This window comes from Cajanus cajan, chromosome 6 (assembly GCF_000230855.2).
Source record: "Cajanus cajan strain Asha chromosome 6, NIPB_CcT2T_4, whole genome shotgun sequence".
NCBI classification, from domain to species: domain Eukaryota; kingdom Viridiplantae; phylum Streptophyta; class Magnoliopsida; order Fabales; family Fabaceae; genus Cajanus; species Cajanus cajan.
In genome coordinates, this window is record NC_138522.1 from 44,448,788 (window position 1) to 44,466,632 (window position 17,845).

A 17,845-nucleotide genomic window follows, 5' to 3' on the forward strand; every position below is an offset into this window, starting at 1 on the left:
TTCAAAAATAAATGTAGGAGACGGTATTCATTTGTATATTATATATTGCTTCAACTAAATGGAGGCAGCCATTCAACTTTTTAGTTTAATTTCTGTTTTAGTCACCTTTTTTTTTTTTTTTTTTTTTAATTATGGTATCGACAGAAGTATTTAATGATTAAAGAAAGACCTTGACTTCAACACTGAGACTATGGCTTGTGTTACATCTTATACTTTTTATTTTTGAAAATATTTTATACATTGTTCTTTTGCCAATTTAATCAAATGAATGATATGTTACCCCTCTGTTAACTATTGGATGAAATCTTGGGACGACAGACTTGATTTGATTAATTGAAAAACTATGGAAATTATGTGTGAATAATTTAAATTAGTAGGACTAAATTGCGCACAAAATATGGAGAGAAGAAATGTAATTAAGCCTACGTATTGTTTCTAGATGCCAACATGTATTATATCGATAGAAATCTGGTTTGGCTAAGTGGTTAATCCAATGACAACTAAATCTCTTTGAGGGAGTGTGAATGAGAAAGTATAGAGTGAGTTGTCTCATCACAACAAGTATGCAAGTTCGGTTTTGATTGCACAGATAGGGAAATTTAGCCTGTCAGGAAAAAAACTGAAAATCTGTTTTGAGTCTTCTGAGTAATTTATTGCTGATTGTCTTTTAGGGTAAAGGATGGTTTTAGAACTTGGAAAGAGTTGAAGGATGCAAGTTAACAAGTATTTTGATTGTTTTTTAAATTCTGAAGTATTTCATGTGTAGAGGTTTAATATTCTTTGACAAATTAAATACTGTTATTACCCTTGTCAACTGTATCTTTTTTGCTTGCCTAGCCTTTTTGAGGCTGGGTTTAACCTTAAGTCAGCTTTGAACATCACGGATATTGACGATGTAATGTTGCAAATTGTTCACAATTTCGCATAATATCCTTTCGTAAATCATCTCGAAAGTTGTTCCCAGTGTATGCAGTCAAAGTAATTGGATATTTTGAATCCGAATCCTTTTATCTATCGTAAAACTCTTGCTAGGAGCGGCACATGCTTAATGAAGCGAGGATCCAATTAATCAAAACAAAGCAAACACTCTTCTTTTGAGTCTTTACTATTAGTAATGGCTACGACTGGCAGAGCAGGCTTTATTTTCACAATGAATTAGAAATGTTGTTCTGCTAAGCTTGTTTAAGCTTTATATTAATTATAGTTTCAAAAAATATCCTAATGTGGATTTCAGAATTATCAGAATTGATGAGTTTATTATTTGTTGCAGTGACTGAAGTTCATGGGCGCACATTTGGAACTTGGACATTGTTGACCTGCACCCTTTGCTATATCTGTGCATTCAACCTTGAAAACAAACCTCTCTACCTGGCTACTTTCCTGTCATTCATCTATGCATTTGGTCATTTCCTGACCGAATACCTAATTTATCATACAATGGAGATTTCTAATCTCACTACTGTTGGCATATTTGCAGGTATGAAATTTTATTCTCGTGTCCCATCAAATTGGCATGCACTACATTGTTTCCTACTTTCCTTTAATTTTAAACCTAAACTTAGTGGTTTTTCTTCTTTTTCTATATCTCGCCAATTATTTTTCTATCAACTGTGGGTTATGTGTTTATTCTTGCGTGCGAAATTTAATTGTTGGAGACGGTAATTTGTAGGCATGCTCAACCCTTTCAGTTGTCTTCTTGTTGTATATGAATTATTTGCTACTTTCTTTTTGCACTGCCCTAGTCAAAAAACTAAAAAGAAAGAAAAAGAATCTTGTACTCCAATACATGTCCTCTACTGCATACTTTAGTCACATTATTATTCTGGCATGACCTCGGTTTGGCTTATTATTGTCCTATTATGTTAGCATTATTAATGGATGAAACACATTTTAACGTCTAAGTTTACTGATATATAGGAACATCGATAGTATGGATGCTATTGCAATGGAATTCGCATTCGAAAGTCCACTTGAAGCACTCTTAGCAAGCAAAAGAAGATGGGGCAAAAGTACAAAATCATGGATGCAGTGCTTCACCATGTTAGCCTGTTGTTGAAAATGATTGATTTTGAATAGATGAGATCCCTGGTGTTTAGAATTTTGAAGATGAATTGTAGTCCATATTAATTTTCTGTTTACTGCAAGTATTAAGCTAGTAGTCGTGTTAGTGTCAGAATTATTGGGACAAAACGAACCTACCTTTCATCTATAGTCCTTACCTTACCATTAACTTGTTCCCAATTCGTCAAATCAACGTCACTAGATATTAGACATGGACATCTGAGGATTTAAAAAAAAAAAGAAAAGAAAAAAGACGTAGGTAATGTTTTGTAATTATTAAAGAGACTAAGAGTAATTTTTATGCATTTTGTGTAATTTTAATAACATCAATAAATTAAAAATTATTATCAATATACATTTTAATATAGTAATTATAAGAATTTATACATTTACCATATATAATAATTTTGGTTAAATAACTGTATAAAAATATTTACATTATATACTATTTATTCATTATTAATTACATTGATACCAACTTCTCTCTTCTATTATTATTATTACTACTTCAAATAGGTACTGTGATCCAAGATATTGAAATCCTAATTATTAGATTTATTAATCATATGCATCTTCAATAATCGTTAGTGAAACATTAGTAAAGCATTGTTTTTTTTTTGCTCTACTGCACTTTTAACAGTTCCAATTCTATTAATAATGAATATACTCAACTTATTTCGTGAAGCTAGGTTGATATTTCTCTTAATAATAGTGTTAAAAAATAATGCCAAAGCCCACAACCGTGTAACACTGTTTCTTTAGAAAAGGAATTTGCACTGATTCCGATTCCTGAATCTATCTTGGGACAAAACAAAACTAACATTTTCTGCCATATCCACATATAAATGCCTGTTGCATATATGCTTATTATTTCAAAAGAAGAAGTCTCACATAGATTAGATTGACAACTCAAGTTTTGAATTTTTATATGTCAAAGTCTTTCTAACAATTTCAAAGGATAAGCAAAAGGTGCAGTGTTCGCATACATTAGAATGCCTCTTGCAACTCTGTTTGATCACTAATGTATGCCTCTTGCAACTCTGTTTGATCATCCAAAAAAGCTAGTGAGTGTTATCACACGTCTCAAAAAGAATTATCTAATGTAATTGTTCAGTGTTTCAGATTACATATATGTGCATTCACCTAATTAAAGAACAACAAAGCCCACAGTTTCTGCACCCTTCGCCATTTTTGTTGGTATCTATCACGAGAGCATTCAATTCAGAAGGAAATGGACCATCTAATACTACAGACAAAAACAATGGGTCCAGCCTCAATTATAAAAATGTCGGTCATTCCTTTTCAATACGAACTCAAACATGAGGACCAAAAAAAAAAAAAAACTATAGTCCAATTCACATGAAACAATATGTTAAAACTTAAAACCACTATTCATTATCCACTTATTAAAGAATTTCCTCGACACTTTAATCCTATTTGGCATAACATCCCAACATAAGTTCTACACCAGTTTTTTAAATTCCATATCACTTTAATTTTCACTATCAAGCAGTTGTCCCATCTAAAAAGAAAAAAAAGCTTCCAACAGCATCCATGTTAGCTTGTGCCTACAAATTCAATCTTAAGTAACGAATCAGAATTTGATCAAGCACCAAAATCAAGCACATCATCCATCCCTTTTGTAAGTAAGACATTTGGTAATGAGCCATGTTCAATTGTAACTTAGTCTACCACTTTAGGACCTGTATTGCTTGGGACCATGATTTTCTCCTTCTGCTTTTCTGTTCCTACCCTTTTTAAAATTTCCACCTCTTCCTCTGTTACTTTCCTTAAACCTCCAAATTCAAATTCAGAACCTAAGCTTTTTGTCACCCTCATGACAACCCTGGATGCACCATTCTCTTTGTTAAGCTCCTCACTTGTTTCTTGTGTATCTTTTGCACCTTCATCGTGGCTTTGATCTTCTAATAAGCTCATACTCATATCTTCCATCAATTTTCCCATGTTTTCACCATCTTCATCTTCATTTTGTTCCTTCTCCTTGTCTTCTACATCAATCAGGTCTTCTACTTCCTCAGATTCTTCCTCTTCAACTTTATCTCCATCATGTCCAATGCCACCGCTTTGTTCCTTTACCCCTCCATGTTCGTTTTCTTCTGTGTCTTCCATCAATTCGAATGGCTTATTATTTGTCCATGGATGCAACTCTTTTCTTCCAAGTTTTTTATTTTCAGGACCAGCCTTCAGATTTCCAAATATTTTTGCAGAGTTTTCCTCATACGACTTCTTATCATGTGAGTGTTTGAGTTGGTAAAGCAACCATATGCCAACAACGATCAAAGTAAATATTTTAAAACCTTGTTTTACCTTGAAGCCTTTTGTCCTCTGATTTCTTTTGGGTGATTGCTTCCACATGTTTTACTCATGAATTTCTAGATCAAAGTATCAACAACAGGTGTTAGCAGAATCTCTGTCTATGCAATCGTGTGACTAAGAAGCATATCAGAATTAAAGACAAACATAAGGTAGAGTATTCACAAAGTAAAGGTGCCTTTACTATAGAAAAATTATTAAGCATTATGCATAACAAAAATAATATTATGCTAGAGGCTGAGGAAAACAACTCAAGACAAAATGATTGGTAAGTTTCTTCCATGATAACAATAATAGTCTTATTTGAACACAGTTGTTATAATGTGTTTGTCCTTAAAGTAGTCAACAAATTGTAAACAAGGAATTCCTCTAACACCAAAGTAATGCCTTTTTTTTCCCTCTAAAGCTCTAAACCGAGCTATTCAGTATCACTCTTCCATCATAGGTTATCCACACTTTTGCCTCCACTTTACACAGTGGATTCTATCATTCTAATATCAAATAATCGATGAGTTGGCTACTGTATTTTATGGTTTTGTAAAAGAACACTTTTGCGCAAAAACAATTCCTTTGACAAAGACAATAACCCCATATGCTGAATCAAATCCAATTTGACATAAAAAAATGTATTAAAGCATATATACTTAGTAGTTGCTACTTCCAATTTGGAATAGTGAGATGGGTGAGCACATGGATCAGGTCCAAGCTCTAGTGTTGAAAAAGGAGACACATGAAACAATTAAACCAAAAATGTATGAAAAAATAGAAGAAAAAGAGCAAGAGTGAATATACATGCCTCAAGGAAAAGTGGGTGCATGCCAGGTGAGTTGATGATTTGCAAAGCTAATAGAAACTTATGACTAAAACTAAATATAGGAATAAGTGAGAAAAATAAAAAAAAATTGAAGCATATCTCTGATGGAGCAAAAGGAAAAGTCCACAATGAGAGAGAGAGAAGATGGTGGTCAGTGGTCACGGGCCAGGTAACAGGTTAGCCATACATGAATATGATGTACGTGTGTGTTCTAGATTTGTGGCATTAATGGGCGTTCAAAACGACGTCGTTTCTGCAGCAAAGGGTATTTATTGTAGGTATTGCAACTGAACTCGCGAGTAGATAGAAAGATTTTTCATTTTTAATGCCAGGGTTCATGCTCCTTCTTTTCTACACGTATTTTTCATTTATTTATATTATTAAACTTCTTTCACTATTTAACTATTTTGAGATTTTTTTTAAGAAGTCTCGAGTCCAATTAGGCATCGCAAACAATTCTTCACCCTGACTCCACAAAGGCTCATGATATATATACCTCTCTTTTTTTTATACGTACACCTCCTTTTTTTTAAAAAAAAATATATATTATAAAATTTTTTTAAAAAAAATTAATTTTACACTTTCAACCTTCAATTTTCTATTTTCTTCTTCTTATTCACACACTTTTTTTACTCTTTCAATTTTTTCATGTTACCAAAATAGGTAGGGTGAAGGAAAAATAAGGGGATGCATGTAAAAATTAAAAAAAGAAGGAAAAATGTGTGAAAAAAAGTACTAAATTAAATATTGTGGATGTAAAATTAAAAAATTTAAAACAAAAAATTAAGAATATTTTAAAATTTTAATTATTTTTTTAAAAGGAGGTGTATTTATAAAAAATAGGAGGTGTATATATCATCACCCCTCCACAAAAGGTGGGGCAAGAGGTGAATTTGGGTAAAGCTGTCAAAACGGGTCAATTCAGTCCATGTAGGCCGGTCTACCTTGACCTACTTTAAAAATGGGCCAATCCAATTCAACTCACTTTTAATTTTCTCAAAAAATTTCTGGCTCGGCCCGGCCCACCACGGGTTGGTAGGTTATACGGGTCAACCCACCAACCCACCAAAAATTAAAAAAATATATCAACAAAATTCAAGATTTTAAATTAATTATAAATTAACGTAATAATAATAAAATTAGCATCATTAATAGCCATAAATCATAACTCAGCATACAAAATTAAATACAAATCATGATAAAAGTTTAAAAAAAAAATTTCAATATCTCATCATACAAAATTAATTACAAATTCACGGGTTCAGTCCGAATGGGCTGGATTGGCCCACGGGCCATAGCTCATTTTGACTACTCTAAATTTGGGTAAACTTAGGGGTGTTCATAAAACTTGCATGTGGGTTGAGTGTACACATTAATTCGGTTAGGTTAAGACTTGGTATGTGAAGCCTATATTTTAAATAAATGACCTTTTTTTATAGTCCATATTCATCTTGTAAAGTCTACAGTCAAATGAATAAGTCCGCAAGTTTAATAAAAAAAATTTAAAAAACTATTTCTTCTTTTATGCAATAATATATCAGGTAGAAATACATGAAAAAAATTATAAAAATCAAAAATAAAATAAAGTAAATTATGAAAGTTTTAATATACAAAGGTTTATACATTTAAACTAAAATATTAAAATATTAATATATCAAACTTGTACATTTTATCTAAAATATATTAAGGTAGGAAAAGTGTAATATTTTTTAAATATAAAATATATTAAATTTACTACTTATTATTTATAGTTATTTATTGACAAAATACTAAAATTACTCATTATTTAAAATTCTTCATAAAGTTAGGGAAAAAATAATTCTCTTAAATGGGTCAGTCTGTGAATTTTGCAGATTAAGTTTGCAAAATCTGTGAATTTTGCAGACCAAATTTAATTTCTTTTATAATTATGCAAATTTTTTAAAATTAGGCCAGTCAACAGACTTTGCAACTCAGTATGTTGAATTGAGCCCATAGACCCACTCCTACTTGTAGTGAATTTGTCATAAATCTTCTTATTACAATTATAATTTATTTATATTTTTTAAAATAAAATATATTAAGTTAATAATTATATAATAATTTTAATAATGTATAAAAATGGAAGTTAATCACATTATTAGTTGATATATATAGTTTTAAATGTATTATTATAATAAAAAAATTGATTGATTGGAATTATATTGATGGCATTAGGGTTTTATCAGAAAACTCTATGCATATTGTCTCAAACTTTTCATTATTAGACCGATATTAGTAGTTTATTAATTTTATAAATTAAATAATTTAACTATTAAAATATTTAGTTTATATTTAAATAATTAAAAAAATCTCAAATATAATACACATACTAGTTTGACGGCTATCGAATGCCCTAACATATTATTTTGTTTTAAAGATTATGAAATTATTAATTTAATTTATATTTATTACTTACTATAAGTAGAAATAAAACTTCTCATATCTTTGAATATTTTATTTAAATAAAATTAAAAAGGAAAAACATTATAATAAAAAAAATATTATTTTAATTTATACATATACTAGTTTGGTGACTATGCAATGTATTAACTTATTGTTTTGTTTTAAAAATTTTGAAATTTTTATTTTTATTTATATTTATTATATATTGGTAGTGAAAAAATACACTCTTTGTATCTTTAAATATTTTATTTAAAGATTTAAATATGTTTTTATTCCTTCATATTAAGGTAAATTTATTTTTGGTTACTCAAATTTAAAATTGATGTTTTTAATTTCTATAATTTTTAAAAACCTTACTTTTAATCTCTCGTGTCACAAAACGTGATAAATTAGGACAATTATACAATATTAACAGAATTTAATATTTTTTTTCTGGTAAAGATATGAAAAATTACAAAGATGATCGCAATGAGGATTGAACCTAGGTCCTCATGCTTCTAACTACCCCAACCCCTCCCCACCCAACCACTAGGCTAACCCTAGTGGTCTAACAGAATTTAATATGAAGTTTTCATTGACAGAGATATTAATAGTAGATTTTATATGATGACAGATTTTCTAACAAAACTTAAATATAAGGATTAAAGTATTTTTTTTAAAATTATAAGAACTAAAAAGATTAATTTTAAAATTGAGAAATTAAAAATGAAATTATCTTAAATTTGATAGACTAAAAACATATTTAAGTCTTATTTGAATAAAAAAAATAGCTTAATAAAGAAAGTTACATCAATAGTAAAAGCATCTTCAATGCTAGGTTCTTATCCGGTTCTTAAGTTTAAGTTCCCATTGCTTATAAGAAACTTGCGTTGGAGCATGCTGACATGGTAGGTCAAATTGCTAAAATTTAAGCACCGTTGTTTATATAAGAGACGGTTGCTTAAGAATAAAAAAACAATTTAATATTTCCTTCTTTCACTAATGTCAATACAATAATTAAATTTTTTAAAATTTATTAAAAATGAAGTATGAGTGATTAAAAAGTGGAAGTGCTTATAAGCAATTTTTATTGGAGTAAAAATTATAAAAATGTAATATAAGTTGCTTATGAGTGACATGACAGTGCGAGATCCATTTAAAGTGGAGAAGAATTACTTATAAACAATTTTCATCGTAGATGCTTTGATGAAATTAAAGAAAATGTTACAGAAAAAATAGGAAAAATATAGGAGTAATTAATATATTTATAATTAAATTTAAAGTTACAACAGTTTCAATAAAATGGAGAAAAAAAATTATTGCGGTAAATATATCACTTTATCTATCGTCATAAGTTTAAAAGTCATAAAACATAAAATTTAGAAAAGTAATCACAAATAACTAATTTAATTTAAATTGTAAAGAAAATTCATACATTAATACATTATAATTTTTATCCAACCAAATTTAAATTATGAAATAATTATACAAATAATAGTAGTCATTTAAAACTCGTTAATACATTATAATTAACTTATTTAATGCGTAATAGTGGTCATTTGTAGGCAATTAAATAAATTAAATAACAAATTAATTAATGTCAATTCATTTAATTTATTCTATTTAATTCTTTTAACTGGTTAACCAGTAAGTTACTTGATATTTATTTTCTTTCTTTTATAATAAAAAGTATAATTTTTTTTACCATATCAGATCTTATAACAATAAAAATAAAATGATATATCGAATCTTAACTTCATTTTCAAATGAATCAAACATCAGACTTTGGTTAAAAAACAAAATGTTAAACCACTTGCTGATAAATTACATTTACTATTAAAATATATAATCAATAAATATCTTCAATTCATTAATTAAAAAGATAAAAACATGGTTTTATAGAATTAGTGATAAAAAGATAAAAATTGATCATGTAGTTTGTACATTTATTAGAAGTTATGTATAATTATTAAGAGTAAAATTGAAAAGATAAAAATAGATACCAAAAGAAGGAATTCCTTTTATTAAAATTGCTAATTAATAAGTATCCTCAATTTATTAATTAAAAAGATAAAAACGCTTTTTTATTTATTTATAAAAATTAGTGAGAAAAAAGACACTACATGCATTTGTTGAAAAAAGAAAATAACAAATTTATCCTAATAGTTTATATAGTTATTAGAAGTAATATATAATAATTAAGGATAAAATGAGAAAAATAAAAGTAGATATTAAATGAGAAAATCTCTTTTATTATTAGTATATGTTAATAAGTATCCTCAATTTGTTAATTAAAAGATTTTTTTTTATAGAAATTAGTGAAAGAAAAGGTCCTATGTGCCTCTGATTAAAAAAATATATTATCTTGATAATTTATACTATTATTAAAAGTTATCTTTAGTTATTAAAAATAAAACTAAAAATTTAAAAGTGGACATCAATAAAAGGACCAATAAAAGGAGCAAGTGCTCGGAAAAGGTTTGTCAAAGGAGGGAACCCTGGAGTTGATAGGCAATGATGGGGAGGTATAGATTATCAATGCACACATGTAATTTCTGGTATAATTTTTTTTAATCAATGTATTTAGAATAATTCTCCTTGCAAGTTATGTCCACACTCTACACAAATTTCATACCGAGAATGTGTTAAAAACAGTAAGTATTTTGTTAAAGAAGAATGCTAGTAAATCACCATTGAAATTTATTTTGATATCATAAATTTTGTGACCGAATCTGATTGAGTGGTGTCACGAACAGTAGTAAGTAGTATGTTCCAACCACTTATTTCTCATTCCATCATATGGTTTGAACTTTAAACTTGCATAACAGAACAGAGGCCGTGCCAGCAGCATAAAAGATGGTGATGACGATGATGGTGAATGGTCAGAGTCAGAACCATCATAAATGGTACTGTACAGTGGAAGCAGAAAATAATAGTGACATTGAATACCACGCTACAGTGTCTGGACCCAAAGAAATAACCAAGTAAAGTAGTAAACAAATGAATGAATGCAACTCACTCTCCTTTCCCCCATCAATGTTATGTTCCCCTTCAATTTCAATGGACCAAATGCCACTTCCATAACTCACTCGCAAGACCCATTTAACAGTTAATTAATGCCACCACATAGGTTCTGTGCAATGCAATGCATGCTTATATTCATCACAGAAATATTTGTGTCAGCAAACTATGATCTAAAACTGAAAGGGAAAAGAAAAATGGGAATATGTGAATAAATGAGATCCCTAGGCACGTATATGCATATATGTATACTGTCATCGACTTTATCACTTCGAGGTCGGTAGCATTAGCTCATCCTTTCTGAATTCTGATGCCAAAATATCTTAATCTTGTAGTATACGAAAACAAGACCCTCTGACACACTACTTCTCTTGCTCTTCACATCTCTTATCTAGTTTTTGCAGTGGATCCCCATGATACATATTTTCACATAGCATGTTTTCCTTTCTAAAACCACACAAAAGGAAAATATACCAGAGGTCTATATGCTAATTTATAACTAGAAAACTTTACAGTATATATAAAAAGAGGAGCAAAAAAAGAAACCATATAATTACCAAATAAATATCTACAATATACAAGGTGGGAGGCTTGATATATGTAGATAATTGAAATGATACACATTTTGAATTTTTGGTTCCCAAACAAATGGGTCAAGGATTGAAAAGCAAGTCTCCACACTTGCATTTCCAACTCATTGGTTTGTAATTGGAAAGGTCATCACTTCTTGAGTTAGTAACAACTGTGGAAGCTTTTGCTGGTGAATAATAATGTCTTGTATGGCTTTGAATTTGAGACGCAACCGGGACTTGAACTGCTTCACAGTGTTCACAAGTGCTGCATCTTTTTTCACACCTTGGAGGCCTAGACCCTATCTGAGGTTTTGACACCACCGTGATTGATTCCCTCTCTCTCAAGTCCTTCTACACATATGTAAGTATTACTATTTCTATTACTATCATATTAACATGTTATGACATAGAAGAATTCACTTTATGGTTTTGATTTTGTACCTGGGCAACTTCTATAAAACTGGAAATTGCTCTTCCTGCATGCATATACACGTGAAGATAACAAAGTTAATTAGATAAAGAAAAAGATTGAAGTTGAGTGAAAGAAGAGAAGAGAATAGAAGCGGGATAGGGATAACCTTGGGGTGTGAAAGCAATAGCAATAGCAAAGAGAATGAGGCATAGAATGGTTTGTCTATATTTGTGGCAGGAGACACACACTCGAGTTAAGGCCATTTTTTCTGAGGGGCAGAAGAAAGGATTCAGTGAATTGTTTTGAGTGTAACTAAATACTAAAAGCTTGATAGAATGGTAGAAAAGAACAGTGTTTGTGTGAGAGAGAGCGAGAGAGAGAGATGATATGTGGCAGTGGAGCTGAAAAAGGTGTCCTAACGTGGGTCAGATATTGAATGCCACCCCATAATACACTCAGCCATGCCTTTTTACCCTTATTATTTCCCCATCAATTCATAAACATGCACTGCAGAAGATGTATTATAAATGTTGGACTTTGAGACCTCGTTTAGCGTGCCTCAACTCGAAACTCCAACTTGTATCACATGGGGACAAAATCTTCGACCACAAAACAAGAGAAAAACCAAAACACATGAACAACTTCACAGGTTGGGAATTCGTTTACTTTGGTTTTTATTTTCTTCTCAAGGGAGGAAAAACAACATGCTCACCACTGTTTCAACTTTGAACACGTCAAGCACCCTGTCTTGTAATATTTCCCAAGGAAGTCTATTTGCTACATTCATTTTAACCAGTAAAATGAAGCCATCATAATGATATTACAATGGTTCTACGCATACATTCATTTTTTTCTTTCATCTATGATTATACATTTACACTATTTCATTTTTCTTTCTTTCTTATCGCATTACTCGTCACAATTTGCATATTGTTATCTAGAAGACCTAAAATTGATCTTACAAAATAACATCAACTTGGTCACTATTGTTATAAGACTTGGTGAACATACCCAACTTACTATATACAGTATTATTGGGCTTATATGTGACTTAAGGCCATTCAGACTCATTCTTTATTCAACTACCATAATTTATTCATTATCAAGATTTTATTTAAAAAGATTGAATTCATATCATTCACATCGACTCTTATCTTTAATGAAATTTAATAGAAACAAGAAAAAAAATATATATCACATAGTTGTTACTAACTCTTCTCTTTTTATTCACAAAAAAAAATAATAAAATACTCTTCTCTTTTTACTACAATTCTTTATAACACTTTTCCTTTTTCTTTTTGTCTCCTCTCTTATATTGTTTTACTTTACTTTATATTTTCTCTCTTTTCTTCTATTTTTATCCTTGTTGTAAGATACGTAATGGAAATATATTACATAAATAGTATTGATCATATGGGTGTGTACACATTCATGTATAGCATTCGGTACATTTGTTAGTTATTACTTGGGAGTTGGGAGGGCATACGAAAATTAATGCAAGTCCTTCCATTTCTCTGTTCATTACAACTCCGTCTTACGCAAAGATGTGGGAATGGTGGATCTGTTGGACTTTTTTGACGAGCTTAAGTAAGGAGTCGTTGAATTCAACAGTTGCATACTGTTGTGGCATCCATATTCGGAAATTCCGGAGTCTTATTAAACTAAATTTATTATTTTTTAATACTCTGTAGTGTTAAAAATATAATCTTTCTGTTTTCTCACCTATTTCAAAACTTTGTAGTTTTTTTTTTTTTTAAGTGCTCTCATTCCATATGACTTGATATACAGTGCTGGAAAAATATAGAATAGGCACAAGAACATCTTAGTGCAAATACAATTGTACCCCCCACTCTATCCTTTTAATTCGTCAATTTATCTTGCCCTTCCTTTTGTAACTTCAGTCACAAAAAGTGACAAACACCCTCATCCTCAAAAAAAAATTTGGCATTGCCCCATCTATTAGAAGCTGGCAATGTGGGAAAAATTTACATCTCAAAATTGTCAATCATATGTTGAACCACGTCTGCTCCATCGGAATTGATACAATAAGTTTTCACCTGCATGAATATAAAATAAAATTCAAGCATACAGAATACACTGTTAAGACTTAAAACAAGTGATGATATACCAGGGTATCACTATAGATTTTCAAAATAGAAAATTTGACATTTTAGACCCCATCATGTAGCATACAGAATACGCTGTTCCCACATGATTTGTAACATTTGTTTCAAGAAGCAGAAACTTGCCTGAATGGTACTATGTGCGAGAAGTTTCTGCCTACTACCACTGAAGCTGACATCAATTCTGTCCCAGCTCATTGTTGTTAAGCTTCTGATCATTTCCTCTACAAGTGTCGTTAATTTGTACATATTTTAGCAATGATCCAAAATATAAAGCATCAATTCTACTTCTACATACAGATTTTCCAAACAAGTATGATGGTCCAATATACCCTTATTGACACTACTTTTACTTTAGCATGGACACAAAATTACGCATCATGGTGCATATCATATCAAGATCTGATCCGCTTGTTAAAAAAATGTTTCTCTTGTCTAACTGCTCTTCCAGAAAGGAAGACAATTAGTGTCAAGATGTCACTCCACCAAATACCTAGTATAAGACGAATTATTAACGTAAACAAAGTCCATACGTTTCCTAAAATAATCTTCAAATGACATCAAAGTTGATTTTATCTTTTTCATTTTCGCATTCATGCGTCATCAGAACACACAAAAGGGTACAAAAATGCTCTTCTTTTGAGCTTCAACCAAGCACTAGCCACCTCAGTCCACAACCAAACATTGGCATGCTATCATGTTAGGTAAGCCAAAAATATTTTAGATATCAGCACATGCAAGTAAATCTCATCAGTTAAAAAATGTGAAATACCTTCGAAGTCAAGTTTACTGGATCCACTACTCACTTTAGATTCAACAGGAACATCCTCAGCAACAGAATTAGATTTAGCTGTCTCTATATTTACAATATGCCGGTACTTTTCATGTCTTGCAAGATGCCGCCGCTGAATAAAAAACAAGATACAATTTTCATAAATTATGTATAAATTTAATGTACTTCATAAGCTTGATAATTACCTTTGGAAGCTCCTTTCTACGCCTGATAGATGACGTACTCCATCCAACAAGCTCTATTTAAAATAGTCAAGTTGTTCATGTAAGTATCAACCGTGATGATAAATTGTGTCGTAAAACATTAATTTAGGTCAATTTGATCCATAATATTACAAAAGAAAAAGTCAAATAATTTGGTTCCTTGGTGCCATTAGCCTATTTGGTTTCTAACATTGCACTAAATCATCAACTTAATAACTTACATGATCAAATTGATTATTGAATTTGTGGATTAAAATAACTGATGAATGTAATTTAAGGTATTCATTTGATGTTCTACTCATATATTGTGACATGAATACCGTACGGTTAATTATTCTGATCTTCTGGACCACAACAAAAGGATACGGTCATAACGAACATTTGCGTAGGCAACACGTCGTTTGAAGGAGCGCAAAGCAGACCTATAGAGAAAGAGGTGTTGACTGTTATTTGTTCATGCCACAGAAAAATCATAAGTCAATCACTTTAATCAAACTATAAATCTTACATGAATTTAATATCTTCGGTGTCACGCACCATCTGGAGAAGAAGAGGGGGTTTCCCATCGACACCATCGGTTAAAAATAGATGTTTTCCTGTTTTACCAAAAACCCCAGCAACACGAGATATTGCTTTCTCTAGAGAGTAAAATCCACAAAACACAGGAACCTGAAGTATGCATAATTCCAAAAACATGTCATGAAATTATTATCAACACCACACTTATATGCTTAATACTATGGTCTTGCAAGCCGCTGTTTAGTTACCACTAATGTTCATCACGTGTAGCAATGTAATCACACACATTGTAAAGCATTCAAATTACATAATTTTAATTTGAAGTAGTCACATTAGAGAACCAAGGTACGAAAGAATGACCTGTTTATGCCCTCTAGAACCAAGGTGTGGTGTTGCAGAGGTAATGAAATTTATGGGCTCTAGTCCTGCAATTTTTCCTTCATATTTTCTATCATGACATTCTTGATCTGAAATCTGTCTCTCACAATGTCCATTTGTCTGAGAATGTTCCATAGAAATGTCTCTCCCATAAAGCTTGGCTATTGCATATCTTGCCACCAAGCCACCTAAAGAGTGACCTACAAATGAAATTTTCTGAACACTTGGGTGACGTTTTATGACTGATATAACCTGAGAAAAGAGAAGAAAACAAATATCTTTTATCTTTCTGGATTTGATGCTACAAAGTTGAAGTCAATCGAACATCTTGAGAGCCGAAAAATTAGCATGTAACTAAGGCCAAAATTAATTAACTGCATGTGCAATAATTTATTACGAAGATCAAACGATTGAGTGTGAAAGCCATAACACACCTCGTCTGCTAGTCTATCTCCCATTACATCAACACCGTCAAATGTCAACATTGAAGAATTGCGTTCACTGCCTGCAATGCACCATGGTGATGCATTCCATTAAATGGAGGAATCCAGTTTGCTATGAAAGAGTGCAATAAATAATATAAATTTAGAACGAAGATAATTGAAACTGTTCCACTTGTTAGTCCAATTAAATAAGACGGGATGAAGGTTGCTTCTATTTTGCACAAAATTAGAAGCTCACTAACCATACATGATTGACTCTCAAATCTTGAGAACCAATTTTCATCACAGAACATTACATTTATTTCCAGAAAATAGGAAGAACCATCATTAACCCACGTCTGTCCCTTTTCAATTTCATAATTTGCGTGATCACTGTACAATATTCCCTACCAAATACCAATTCTATATTCAAAATATCAATGTGAAATAACAAAGAACATAAATAGAGCAGACTGTATAATTCATATATTATTATATTGTAAGGACTAACGGAACCACTCCATGAAACATAAGCATAATTTTTTTTTATAACTATTAGTAAAAACAGAAACTACTTCATCAACGTTGCACTGACTTAATGATACCAAACATCAATATTACAATATTACCTGATTAGTCACAGCCTGGACACAACAAACAACAAAGGAAGCTAACTCAAATGGTTGAGCAGAGTGCGTGAGTTATTGTAAACTTCTTGGTACTGAGTTTGATCCCCAGATATAATAATAATAATAATAATAATAAATAAAATAAAAACAAAGGAAGCTACCAGGATTGTGTTTGTAAGTACTCACAATGTACAACAGCATCCTCTGGATACCTTTTCAGAAACTGCTTAGCAGCAAATTTCCAATTCTCAGCGCTGCACAATCACAATCACATAACTTAAAGGGTCATATATGTTTTGGAAAATCATAAAGCTTCACAAAAATCGTTTAATCATCATGATTATTACAGTTAAAAAACAACCAGATAAACTATAGAAGGCTAAAACTAAGAGCAGATAGATAAACACAAACCTTCCTATGAGACCATTAACCATTATGATCAAGTGGATGGGGTCGGGACGATGACCAGACGCATCAACAACCTCAATATCAAAACCTCCTCCCGAGGGATCATGTTCGATTCTGAAACAACCAAACTTGGGGAAAAAAGAACTCCTTTTCTTGCGGTTCTTCCTTTTCTTGCTTTCATGTTTCACCTCCATCTTCTTGGCCCCTCCACCAACGCCTTCTTGATCTATTTCTTCAACCTGGGGTGCAACTTCTGAATCCATGGAAGGCTTTACTCAAAGAACCAAAACTATGATTTGGTGGTGTGGAAAGGGAAACAGATTCCGGCAGAAACTCTAAGTCTAAGTCGTAGGAAGTTGTTTAAGTAGTTACAAGATTCATAGAATCACAGTTCACATTATGTACTACAAAATAGAAATCAAGTGCTTGAATGGGACAAGGTACTCAAACCCGAAGCTTCCCTTCAATGACTTTCAGGTTCAAATCCTTGACTCTGACCCTTCAATTTTTATAGCCTTGCTGTTTCTTTTATTTGTATGTACTCATTTATCATTATTTTATACATATATTCTATGAGTCGTCAATCGACGACATTTCACATTTTGAATTATTTGATACATCATCATCTTATCTTATTCTTATGGCAATTATAGCAATCGCAGCAAGGCCAATTAAGGCTTTTCCAAAGTTCCATCTTGCAGATCTAATCTAACCAATATTTGGTGAATACAATACAACGATGGAACTGTACCC

The 17,845-nt window shown here is 31.1% G+C and overlaps 4 protein-coding genes across 4 annotated transcripts in view; 1 reads left to right on the forward strand and 3 right to left on the reverse strand.

Annotated features, from left to right (window-relative positions):
• Positions 1–2,250, forward strand: part of ERG28 (ergosterol biosynthesis protein) — a 2,881-nt gene extending 631 nt beyond the window's left edge. Inside the window, exons 2-3 of the mRNA XM_020357246.3 lie at positions 1,271–1,477; positions 1,918–2,250. Coding sequence (XP_020212835.1) covers positions 1,271–1,477; positions 1,918–1,985 — 275 coding nt within the window. The 3' untranslated portion in view covers positions 1,986–2,250. The remainder of the gene's footprint in view (positions 1–1,270; positions 1,478–1,917) is intronic.
• A 1,183-nt stretch (positions 2,251–3,433) lies between these two features.
• Positions 3,434–5,413, reverse strand: LOC145959086 (uncharacterized). Its single transcript, XM_083077164.1, has 2 exons — positions 5,192–5,413; positions 3,434–4,454 (listed from the first exon to the last, which is right to left on the reverse strand). Exon 2 carries the CDS (start codon positions 4,435–4,437, stop codon positions 3,745–3,747), a length of 693 nt encoding a protein of 230 aa, XP_082933290.1. The 5' UTR covers positions 4,438–4,454; positions 5,192–5,413; the 3' UTR covers positions 3,434–3,744.
• A 5,750-nt stretch (positions 5,414–11,163) lies between these two features.
• On the reverse strand, positions 11,164–13,253 carry LOC109798153 (EPIDERMAL PATTERNING FACTOR-like protein 2). The gene is made up of 3 exons (XM_020358391.3): positions 11,784–13,253; positions 11,647–11,681; positions 11,164–11,556 (listed from the first exon to the last, which is right to left on the reverse strand). The coding sequence occupies exons 1-3, from the start codon at positions 11,878–11,880 to the stop codon at positions 11,287–11,289; spliced, it is 402 nt and encodes a 133-aa protein (XP_020213980.1). The 5' UTR covers positions 11,881–13,253; the 3' UTR covers positions 11,164–11,286.
• A 147-nt stretch (positions 13,254–13,400) lies between these two features.
• On the reverse strand, positions 13,401–17,571 carry LOC109797682 (alpha/beta-Hydrolases superfamily protein). Its single transcript, XM_020357792.3, has 10 exons — positions 17,096–17,571; positions 16,871–16,938; positions 16,068–16,138; positions 15,616–15,885; positions 15,245–15,405; positions 15,103–15,158; positions 14,719–14,771; positions 14,513–14,645; positions 13,867–13,964; positions 13,401–13,674 (listed from the first exon to the last, which is right to left on the reverse strand). Exons 1-10 carry the CDS (start codon positions 17,353–17,355, stop codon positions 13,603–13,605), a joined length of 1,242 nt encoding a protein of 413 aa, XP_020213381.2. The 5' UTR covers positions 17,356–17,571; the 3' UTR covers positions 13,401–13,602.
• Positions 17,572–17,845: the final 274 nt, after the last annotated feature.